General features: G+C 40.1%; 1 protein-coding gene across 3 annotated transcripts in view; it reads left to right on the forward strand.

Moving 5' to 3' along the window:
- Positions 1 to 12,909, forward strand: part of alk (ALK receptor tyrosine kinase) — a 498,812-nt gene that overhangs the window by 289,022 nt on the left and 196,881 nt on the right. For all 3 annotated transcript variants that reach the window (XM_055005938.1, XM_055005937.1, XM_055005939.1), the window contains exon 4: positions 12,365 to 12,569. In XM_055005938.1, coding sequence (XP_054861913.1) covers positions 12,365 to 12,569 — 205 coding nt within the window. The remainder of the gene's footprint in view (positions 1 to 12,364; positions 12,570 to 12,909) is intronic.

Genomic DNA, 12,909 nt, shown 5'->3' on the forward strand with positions numbered 1-12,909 from the left:
GTCTTTATGTCCTTAAGACAATCTTGCAGTCACACTACTGTACTGTATACACTACTGTTCAAAAGTTTGGGATCACTCAGACAATTTCATGTTTTCCATGAAAACTTCCACTTTTCTCCATGTGCTAACATAACTGCACAAGGGTTTTCTAATCATCAATGAGCCTTTCAACACCATTAGCTAATACAATGTAGCATTAGAACACAGGAGTGATGGTTGCTGGAAATGTTCCTCTGTACCCCTATGGAGATATTCCATTAAAAATCAGCTGTTTCCAGCTAGAATAGTCATTTACCACATTAACAATGTCTAGACTGGATTTATCATTCATTTAATGTTATGTTTATTGGAAAAAACACTGCTTTTCTTTCAAAAATAAAGACATTTCTAAGTGACCCCAAACTTTTGAACAGTAGTGCATCTAATACAGAAGTATCTAAAATAATTATGGTTTGTGGTGCAGTGGTTTAAAAATAATGCAGAGAAAAGCAAAGGCAGTAGTAGTACCTGTGTTTGTATTGTGTTGTTACTAGCTCACCAAACACCTTCAGTATAATACACATAGTTTATTGGGATGAACATAATCAACATATGACCCTAGACTCCTTTTCTTTTCATCAAATTGTAACTTAGATTTTCTGCTATCATAAATATAGTCTCACAGTGATCTTTCTTTGCTTCCTTTCCTTTTTAAGGTCTTTGTTTAACAAATGTTAAATCTCAACTGCTTAAATTGCAGAAAAATCACTTTGCTGCCCTGTGACATGTACAATATTTCAAGCTGTGGCTTATTCACAACTTGATTTAGATTTTTATTGCTCCAATAAGAAACTTACAGCACTAAATATACACTGCACTGGTAGTTTTTTGGAAACCAAAGCCCTTTGAAATGTTAAACACAGACAGAATAGATTCCTATTTCTGTCAGTGTTTTGTTCCAAACAGATGTTTATGCTTTGTCTTTGAATACTCGCAAACAGCATCATTAATGTTTTCACAAGCATAACAACTTTCTACATAATGCTAAGACAAAAGGCTATTTTATAACTGCTAATAGAGTCTTTATCTGAACTGATGAGCCATTCCAAATTCCCTGCTGTCAAAATTATTTTCAGACACAGGCGTGCCTTTGAAGGGGAGTTCTATTTCACAATCCCATGTCTGTTATCTGCTACCCTGTTGACAGATTTGTTTCCTGCGGTAAATTAATGTCCGCATCGGATATCATTACTACTGAAAAAAGAAAAGAATTCATCATGAGTTTTTTGTCTTTTTTTTCATTGTTATGTAAATCTTGCTGTCTTTACATATTGTCTTGTTGGCATTAAAACTCTGAAAATAATTACTAGATATGCTACAACAGCACTCACCTCGAAAAGAAGCAATGAAATGGCTAATGAAGTTATGATGCCATAGCTAAAATGAAGGTATGGGACAGATACTGTAGGTATTTATGGTTAATACACACAGATGTGGTTGCCTGGCATGTGAGGGAAAGATTTACACTGCAGACTTCTTCAGCTGCTTAATGCATTACGGTCATTAAACCAGGTGGATTTTAATAATTGCAGGGCAACATACTGCGAACACAGGCATTTAGACATAAATACTAGTGATTACAAAGCAATCAAGTTGAAACTTGGGGGACATCTATAAGCATGCTGCTGCCTCGACTGCGTTTCGTAGCTCGATCTACATCCCACTCGTTCAGGACACACCACTGTGTACTTTTTAATCTAGTTTCTTGGCCTTTATGAAGCCTAAAGAGACAGCAGCAGTGGTTGATTTTTATTTACGAAGCAATAAGGGGTAAACTCCCTTTTTATTTGTGTAATTTTCTGTCACTTACCAACAGCTGTCATGATTTTCACTCATTTAAATGGCTACTATACAGAGAGCTCAGGATTTGCTCTGAACTTTTTAGAGTGGCCTTATTTTGCTCACTGGTCCTGGAATATCCCTCAGAACACACTACGGATCATCATGTTGTCGCAGTGGCAGACTTAACAGATGTGTAACTGAAGAGCGTGTTGAAGAAATTTAACTCTCAGTCCTTCAAAGTTTGCTGTAGTGGTGTGTTTTATTGATATTTCAATAATACGGTGGGGTTACTAACGCAGAGTATAGGTCTGTGAAGGTTAGCCAACCAAGAACATTTGCAGAGTCCTCATGTTACAAGGAAGGTCAGAGAGTGGGTCAAAGGGTAGAGGAGGGGCTATATGTAAGTACACGAGTGAATAGTGATTAATTTGTGATTGCTCATCAGTAACAGAAGGTAATACAACAAGGAACAAAAGGTAATAGAATCAAGAGGTCTGGCAGACAACAAAAGGTAAGAGGGGGGTCGTGACACTAGAAGGTATCTGTAGCAAAGATGTGCTATTTTCTTCATCAAGTGCAATCGCTACTCCGAAATTCAATTTTGTTTTGTGTATTTTAATCCCCTTGGTTGTATTAATGTGTAATACTTTTGTCAGCTGTTGTCATGCTTGATTTCATAAGCTTTTGTAACTTATTAATGGTGTGTCTTCTTGGCCAGGTCTCGCTCAAAAAACAGATTTTAATCTCAAGGGACTATTTAGTTAAACAAGTAAAGCACTCAGAGAGCGCAGTACTCCACCAAGGCCGCTCACCTGTTGTATGATTTGCAACGGATAAGTCCTGATAAGTCCACAGCAGTCGTTTTGTAGTAGGATTGCAATCATGTGATTGTCAGCAGGTAGTTGACGTAGTGTTCACTTGTTGTCATAGCCATAGTAACATCGTGCTGCTATCTCAAAATGATACAGAAATCTTTAACAAATCCATGAATCGAGACTATAAGCCGCATCACTGCCAAAATCTAATCACTTGGTCCTTGTGTCATTTCTGACCTTCCATGAAAAATTCATCGAAATCTGGACCGTTTTTGAGTAATGTTGCTAACAGACAGACAGACAGACAAACCAATGCCGATTGTCACGTAATTTCTCTGCCTTCCTTGGCGGAGTAATAAGTTAAGTAAAAGATAAAAGATTCAATGAATTAAATTAAAAACTGGGCACTATCGTGGAATGCAGATATAACGAAACAGACTCATGTTTTGTCCCTCACACCACTCTTAGATCATGGAATAATCTCTCTTTTTCGTGCTTGTGGTATTGAAATTCATGTTTATTTGTCCAACCAGCTTTTTGCTGTCCCTGCTTTATCCTGTAGAGGGACGTGGGGATGCTGAAGTGTATCCTAGTTGACACTGGGAGAGAAAGGAACATTTATTTGTCTACACTACATATATACAGGGCTGGATTATGTATTTTCAGACTGTATGACAAGGCAGTAACAATTACAAATTCTCTACATTCTACAAGCTTTTGGATTTAAAAACGTAATTAGCTTCATAAGCAAAAGTGAAGCATTTTGTCTCAACATGCCCCATTACAAACAAACATTAGCAGTGCACTACATTACAGCACTAACAAATGAATCCAGCCAGCCAATACACACTGCAGCACTTCAAAACTTCAGCCAACTCCGGTGGGAAGAATACAGTAACTCGGAACACCCTGCATTAAGGGGCTGTTTTCCACTGCTGGAGACATAAATCTTCTTTTTTAATTGTTGAACCAGAGATGTTGATCAGTGATCATAAAATATCACTTTTATTTCATCATTTTCATGCAGAAAGATGACTGCAAGATTCCAAGTTTTCCAAGTTAACACAGTCCACTTATATAACCATTTAACTGCAGCAAATAAAGCAAGAAAAGCACTCAGAGACTGCTCTACTCCGCCAAGACTGCTCACTCGTTGTATCATTTCTGATGGCCGAAAAAAATTTGTGGCACAAATCATGGCACTATAGACTGTGGCCATTTTATATAGATGTACCCACAAACAAAATGACCTTGTGCTGAGCACAGGCGTGTGTTATACATGTGTACGTTATGTACGGATACTGAATCGCGTCACCTAAATATGTAGCGGGTGGCAGGAATTGATGGGACTCAGAAACACCCCCACAAGTTAATGAGTTGTTCCTTGTATCATTTCTGATGGATAAGTCCTGATAAGTCCTCAGTGGTGGATTTGTAGTAGGATCATAATCATGTGATCGTCAGCAGGCAGCTGATGTAGTGTTCACTTGTTGTCATGGTTACAGTGACGCTGTGCCGCTATCTGGCAATGATACAGAAATCTTTAACAAATCTGTGCATCCAGACTATAAGCCGCATCACTGCCAAAATCTAATCACTTGGTCCTTGTGTCATTTCTGACCTTCCCTGAAAATTTCTTTCAAATTCATTCGTCGTTTTTGAGTAAAGTTACGCACACACAAACAGAAGGACAAACGTATGGCAATTGTCACATAACTGTTCCTTGATGGAGTAATAATGGCAAAAAAGCTGCACACTCTCTCTGCTGTTTTTCCTTTTTTCTTGGTCAGACAGTGAACCTCATCAAAAACAGTTAGCTTAGCTGTCAGTTATGTTTCATTTGCTGCTCAGTGGACAGTGGCAGGAGTCAGTGGTTTTGCACTCATGAACTGGAGTTAAAGTAAAAATATAGTGCTTTATCAAATCAAAAACCGTTTGAGTAGAGAATCAAGTTATGACATTTAGAACCAGAATCAAAGTGAACTGCATATTTGCCAAAGTTTCCCGTCTCTGTTATTCAGTTCTATTCTCATTAGCAGGCTATTCACAGACCATGACCTGTACAGCCTTTCTGCCTCCACTGCCTTGTCACAATACGCTATTTCATTTTAAAGCAACGCCTGACAAAAAATAGAAATAAAACAAAACAGTGCATTGTTTAATACGCCCACGCATGTTTTTTTACACATGAATTGCAATCACAATGGGAAGCATACTTGTGAGCACCGTCTAGTTTCCAATAAAGGCTATTTTTCTTTATTATTCTCACACTATTCATTGTTTTCTTGTCTAATTTCACGCATTTTTCAGCAGCATGGGACATTCTTTCATGCTACTACTACCTAAGGCAGAAAAGTATTCGTCAGGTATTTAAAACTAGGCAAAAGTCACACTGTGAGAGGATAGACTGTTTGCACAATGGCCATTGAAAGTAGCCTGCATCTAATGCGTGCTTTGTTAGAAAGATGAGTGAGTCATTTTATTTATTTGAACATTTTTAGGCTTTAGTTAGACATTAGGAAATGCAGCGGTCACTTTTCTTGTGCACACTTTGCCTTGCTTCCCCAACAAACTGTGCATTATTGAAAGAGATCTCCCGATTAAATAGCCCACTAACATCCTAGTGAGAACATTAATGGTGGATATTACTTCTACCTGTATATTGTAGTGAACTGCCATTAAAAGGATCGCTCCATATGAACAGCATCAAGTGGCGATGGACTCATTTCACTGACTGCTTGACGATGTTCACTTGTCCAATGATCAATATGATCAGCCACAACATTAAAGCCATGGCAGGTGAAGTGAATAAAATTGATCGTCTTATTACAACCCAATGTTCTGCTTGCAAACCTTTGGTCCTACCATTTATGAAGGTGTTACTTCAACGCATGCACCCACCTAAACATTGTTGTAGATCAATCACATCCCTGATGGCAGCTACACCCTCCAATAGCAGCACCCTCTGCCAGCAGGGGGAGCTAAGTGTTGACCTGGCCATCAACCTCCACATACCTCACTTTCCGAGGTCATCAACAGAAGTCCTGTTCTCTGACAGGCCAGAGCTCTCTTGGCGACATCTACACAGTAATAGCAGAAGGTTTTAAAGATGTGACTGTACAGTGTGTCTTTTTCTAGTACTCAAATTATACTGTAGCACTGTTGACTCACAACTAGAAGGTCCTGGGCTTGGTTCCCAGCCTGAGGTCTTTCTGTGTGGAGTTTGCATCCAAACTCCACACACAGTAGTGTTTCTACATTGTCCATTGGTGTGAATGTGAGTGTGCTTGGATGTCTGTTTCTACAGTATGTGTGGCCCTGTAATAAACTACTTACCTGTCCAGGTTGTCCTCTGCCTTCATCCTAAATCAGCTGGGATAGATTCCAGCCCCCATGTGACCCTACAGAGGACTAAGCAGTGTATAGATAATGGATGGATGGAAGTTATACTGTGTGAACCTGGTAATATGTCAGAAAACAAAATCACAACATCCATCCATCCATCCATCCATCCATCCATCCATCCATCCATCCATCCGTCCATCCATCCATTATGTAGACACAGCTTAATCCTCACTAGGGTGGCGGGGGAGCTAGAGTCCATCCCAGCTGACTGAGGGTGAAGGCAGGGGACACCCCGGACAGGTCACCAGTCTACCACAGGGCTACACATACTGACAAATAATCACTCTCACATTCACACCTATGGTCAATTTAGAGTTACCAATTAACCTCTGTATGTTTTTGGACTGTGGGAGGAAGCTGGAGAACTCGGAGAAAACCCACGCATGCACAAGGAGAACATGGAAACTCCATGCAGAAAGATCCCAGGAAGGCCAGGACGTGAGCTGGGGTCTTGTAGCTGCAAGGCAAAAGTGCTAACCACCGAGCCACTGTGCAGCCCATATCACAACATTAATAGCAATATTTTTTTAATATCAATACAACAGTTCATGTCAAATATTCAAACTGATTCTCAGTGCACTGACAACTCCAACAGTGCAAACTATTCAAACGTGTGTAAAAAAAAATAATAAAAATTTGGTCAGCAGAAGTTCAAGAAATAAACTGATAAGATGACATCATAACAGCAAGCTGGCGCTGTTCTGCTCCATATAAATCTAGGTGGAAGTTATTGTGTCTAATTTATGCATTCATGAGAGGTGGTTGGTATGCGGAAGAGTCATGGAAATCCATTTAACAAATTATGTAACAGCCTTGTTCTTAATGGCTCAGTGAGGAGACATGTTCTGAATGTTTCCATGGTTTCGGTTGTTTTTACTGACTGCTGAATTTGTCTTCAACAAAACGAGTCATACCAACCTTTACAATTGTTGTCAGCCCCAGGGACTGGATTGGTTCCACTAAACTTGGTAATTATCATGATAGTGCTACTTTTATTGCTTCTTTTTGCTGCAAGACACATGACAGAAATGTTTAGATAAGTTTAATGTATCGTGTATAGTCTGTATTTCACACTGGCTTAAATATGTTGATGATCTGATTATTAACTCCATTAAACTCTATAGTCTTAAATCCACCAGATGGGAATTCCACTAATTCTCTTCAAGGTTGACAAGTTCGTCCTCTTCACCATTAAAATGCTCCCCAAACAGCAGCTTGAAAGTTGAAATCACTGTGGCAGTAAACCTTTTCAGAGAAGAAAACTACAAGATGGCTTTTTATCAGCATGCAGAATGTACTTTAACACTATTTTTCTGCAGTGGAAGCAGTGTCACTGTGTTGAGCGAATGAATGGATTGTAAATTAAAATGTGTGGCAGTCAAATTGTTGGGACCCCAAAAAGCTTGTGCTGGCCCTGGGTAAATGCATTATGCTGTAAGAGGATTTGGCAGAGAATACAATTTGAATGGTTTGTTTTCCTTCTTCCCTCAGGTCTTTAGCTGCAGTTTTATTATCTGAGGGAATTCTGTTCTCGCCACAGTTGGCCTGATTTTGTATGCTATGTCGACAAGAGCCTCAGCTGATTGAATCTGTAACTGCACAGAGATCGAGAAAGATGTTTACTAGCTTGATTCAATGATAGAATTTTACAACTATCACTTTAGACTGCGATGTTTCTGCTCCTGCTTTTTGGGGCTTGTCTTCCTCCTCTGAGAGGCTGCAATCAAGTACCATTTGATAAACACTGTTGATTAAGCTGGTGTCACTAAGTCTGAACTTCACAGATAAATGAGAAAACACCTCCAACAAGTCCATGCACTTCAGAAAAACAGGTTGTGTGGAGTACAAGTGCTGGTGTGGGTTAAAAGAAAGGAAAAAAAATCCGCACAGTAGTGATTATTGGAGGTAGCAGAATAATGCAATGGTTCCAGTCAACATCTCCTCCATTAAAAACTGTGCAGGAGAGATCAGGTTAAGGTATGGGCACACCTCCAGCAGATCGTCATAGGTCATCATTATGAGCAGGGAAGCTAATGCAAAGGAACTGGTCGTCCACAGCATTCCAGCTTTTGCCTGATGATGTGTTTTTTATGCAGTTGAGTCATCATCTTTGTCTGTACTGCTTAATCCCCCACTAGTGATCAAGTTGCACTATGGAAATTGTGGCATACAGTCAGTTGTAGCAGACCTTGTACTGTAGTAAATGAGAGCATCAAGCTCTGTTAGGCAGGAGTATTCACAGGTGAAGCTCAGGCAGAAATCTACTAATGGAATTACAGTCTTTCCTTTGCAGTTTGCCATTATAATTTGTACCCTGCCGGTAATTGCTCCCAAGCGAGTATTTCATCATCTTGTTAAGACTGGAAAACAAGAGTTAATAAGTTTCTGCCTTCAGGCCTAAAGCCCTTCCAGGCTAGGTCTTAAGACTTTTATACTGAATGGATGCTGGATGCATAGAAAATGCATGCAGTCCGCATCGCCTGAAAACCTGTAAGCTTTCTCACCATCCTTGCCAATTCATCTGGACCCTCTGTGTAAAAAGTGTGCAAATGTGGAAGGGAGGGCAAATGAGGCTTTCAGATTTGAAGACCTGCAAATTCTCCATCTTTTCAGCTCCCTCACAGGTTAAGAGAACACACCGGTTATTAGGAAAGCATAAAAGGGGGAAGTAATTTTTGAAAAAATTGTGAACAAAGACTCCAATGGCTTGAGATCCTCATGTCTGGGTCCATTACAGGGTCCTCTGACTTTTATTTTGGTTGTTAAAGCGACAGTATTTAAAAATCTTTAACCTGCAAGACAGATGAGAAGTAAAGGAAATGTCACTTCATTAAGGCAAATTTGAGGTTGATGCATATGTATGAGGCAAAAGCAAACAGTGTATGTATATTTAAAAAGCAGAAGACTTGGAAGATGTTGTATTTTAATGTGTGGCTGGAAATAATTCAAAAATTGGAGGATTAAGGCTGAAAATTTAGAAACCAGTAGAAATTCTGACATGTAAAATGAAGAAGTATATAAGATTCTGCTTGATTTATAGATCAATAATTAAATCTAAGAACTGTTTTGACACTGGGTATATTAACTTCTTTGAGCAAAGGTCAGATTTCCTTCAGTTGAATTCTTGCAATGAAGCACATGTGCAGGGATGCATAGATTAATTTTTTACACCATACAAAGACACTTCCCAAAACAGATTTTATCCATAACCGAAAGAAATATCTCCGGTAAAAAAAAAATGCTAAAAATTAAGAAAAAATATACCGACATTATTATTTTTAATTTTTTACATTTTAATTAGGATGTTGTATACTTGAGTATAATATATGTTTTGTTTATCAGAAATAAAAAGAAAATGCATAGATTTCGGTCAGTTAATGTGACAGAGGCTCGTTGACTTTACTGTACGTGGACCGATCATTACCCCACCAAGGAACATGGCAGAGTTATCTGATAATCTGCGTTGGTTTGTCTGTCTGTCTGTCTGTCTGTCTGTCTGTCTGTCTGTCTGCCTGTCTGTCTGCCTGTCTGTCAGCAACATTACTCAAAGACGGATTATCGGATTTGGATGAAATTTTCAGGGAAGGTCAGAAGTGACACAAGGACCAAATGATTACATTTTGGCAGTGTTGCGGCTTATAGTCTGGATCCATGGATTTGATAAAGATATCTGTATCATTGTGAGATGGCGGCATGGCGACACTGTAACCACGACAAGTGAACAAAATGTCAGCTGCCTGCTGACAATCACATAATTGCAATCCTACTACAAATCAACTGCTGTGGATCACAAATTGTTTAAAGATTTCTTCCGTTGGGACTCATACAATGACTGAGCAGCCTTGGTGGAGTACTGCACTCACTGGGTGCTTTTCTTATTTTCACTGCCTGCATAGTCAAACCACTCTTAGTGGAAACTGGATCCGTTGTTTAGCAGGATCAACTGTTTAAAAATCAGCACAACATCAAGCTGTGCTCACTGAGACAGAAGAGCAACATCATCACGGAGTTTACTAAATAAGGAACTCAGCAAAAAGTCCTTTCAAAAGAAAGCTCTCTATTAGAGTGTCAGAGAACAAGTAGCATCTCTGAACCACTTCTCAGGAGTTGAAACACGGTCAAAGCCTTGGGGTGGGCAAAGACAGAGCAGCATTTCACAGTGAATGGAAGATCTATTTACTGGTGAATCTCAGTTAGAGATTAGTGGCAGTACCAGAAGGATGAATGTAAGGAGACCAACAGGAGAGAGGATGATACCGCAGCAGATCAAACCCACATTGAAACATATTGCTGGAATTATTCAGGTCTGGAGGGGTTTGCTACTCTGGATTAGGACACCTGCACTGATTCCACTACACCCCAACCAAGAAAAGGCAGCATTCTTTTCTTTAGAGAGATGCTCCATCCTCTAGTTTGCACCTTTGTGGAGAAGGATTCATAGTGCAGCAGGATAATGAGCCCAAACACACCTCAAAGTGCTGACCGTCGTGGACTTTCCTCCACAGTCGCCTGACCTCAGCCACATTAAACATGTATGAGACACCTGAAAACTGACAAAGACAAACATTCCTGACAAGAAGGTCTTTGACACATCTGTCACATAATGCTGGGATAACATGGTTTATCAAGGTTGGACAAACTCATGGAGTCCGTGCAGGTTGAGGTTCTGCTGTCATTAAAGCAAAAGGGATTCTGAAATTCATGGATATTTTTCACATACTGTTTTTTTTCACTCAAATTGTTAAACTGATATCATCTGGAATGAAAAAAATTGATGCACTTTAAACTACTGTAAACTATAAATGTTCACTAGTGGTCTTTGGTAACTCACTGTATATAGATATAATAAGTATATTACAGAGTATATTTGTATTGACAGATATTGTAGCCATGCCTTGTGGCTATGCAAGACTTTGAACAGCTGCATTTTTCCATCTTTTCTCTGTTTTACAAGTTCCAACATACAAATTGCATTGAGCACTAATGGCAAAAGGCTGCTGAAGTGCACTGGCTGACATACACAAGGAGACACGTGTGTCCCAGTTAGAGAAACTTTAATACAATCCGACCCCTGGGAAGCTGGAACTGCGATTATCCAGAGGCAAGAGTGCTGCTCGGAAATGGAAGCAATCTGAAAAAGGAAAGAAGAGAAATGCATGAACGCTCAGTAAAAAATATAAAAATAAAAATCCAGTTTCATTTCTACAACTCCATCTGCAGCAGTGAGCGTTCCTCTCATGACCCCTGCACTCACAAACAAAACAAACAGCGACATCAGGGGAAGCTCAAGCGTCTCCTGTGAAAAATATAAAATCAATTATCCTGTGAGATTTTTGCTTTGCATTTTATAGATCCCCTCAATCAACAATACTTTCCTTAACTGAACATATTAAAATTGGATTTTCCTCCTTTCAAGTTGAGATTCTTTGTGCTTCCCTGCCACACACAGACACAGACAAACACAGACACACAGACTCACACACACACACAGACCCACACACACACACACACACACGCACATAGACCCACACACACAGACACACACACACACACACACACACACACACACACACACAGACCCACACACACACACACACACACACACACACCCACGCAGACACACACACACACACAGACACACACACACACACCCACGCAGACACACACACACACACAGACACACACACACACACCCACGCAGACACACACACACACACACACACACACACACACACAGACCCACACACACACACAGACCCACACACACACACACACACACCCACGCAGACACACACACACACACAGACACACACACACACACCCACGCAGACACACACACACACACACACACACACACACACACACACACACAGACCCACACACACACACACACACACACACACACACACATCCAGAATGTTCAGCTTCTGATGAACTTCCTGTTCGAATGAGTGCAATAGGTTTCAAAGTAAAATGGGACTCCATATCAAAGCTCTAAAAAAATGTGCTTTGATTTTTCACCCGCTGCACTTTTTTTGTGCGCAGGGTGTCATTGACTGCTCATTTTCAAAGCATCTTTATTTCATGCATTTTCATCAAGTGCTCCTCTCATCCATCCGCCTTAAAACGATCTCGTACCACCGCCCGTCACTCATTGCGATTCTGTACATACTGTAACAGCACAACGTGTTTTTGAGATTAGAATTTCTGGTCACTTTGAAGAGTTTTTGCTGCTGTGGATCTGCATGTAGCGACACAGTGTTCTATTTCTCATTTGTGCACCTTGTTGGCGGCACTAGTTTGGTTTTTCCTCTCTCCCTCAGGTCAGTTCCTCTGGGTGAACAGTTCAGCCTTTGGGGGCCCCTGGGTGCTGAGTCCTTGGCTGTGGAGAGGCCAGGGTTCCTGCAGCCTGGGCATGGCTGTGTTCTTCCATCCCCGGCGAAGTGGCCAGTACACCATTTGGCTCATAGAGCGGGACAAGCCACCTCACGCTCTGTTCTCCACTGACACTCTGCCACGCATCACAGGGTAAGTAATTACTTTCTGTCATGAAAAGTAACTAAGTGGATTTATTTCTGTACTGTACTTAAGTGTAATTCTGAGGTATTTTACTTCAGTATATTTATTTTATTCTACTTTTTCCTTCCACCCCACCCTATGACATTTGAGAGGGAAATGCTCTACTTCTACTCCACTACATTTATCATTTCTGTAGCTTTAGTTATTTTTCAGCTTATAATTTTACACATTTTTTAAGCCATAGATGCCCAAATAATTGAACCCTACACCCTTCCATAAAATGACCTGTATAAGTAGCTATGTGTTTTCATGTCATTTTGGCTCAGAATAATCACTTGTATTATCGTTT

This window comes from Amphiprion ocellaris, chromosome 20 (genome assembly GCF_022539595.1).
Source record: "Amphiprion ocellaris isolate individual 3 ecotype Okinawa chromosome 20, ASM2253959v1, whole genome shotgun sequence".
NCBI classification, from domain to species: Eukaryota; Metazoa; Chordata; class Actinopteri; family Pomacentridae; genus Amphiprion; species Amphiprion ocellaris.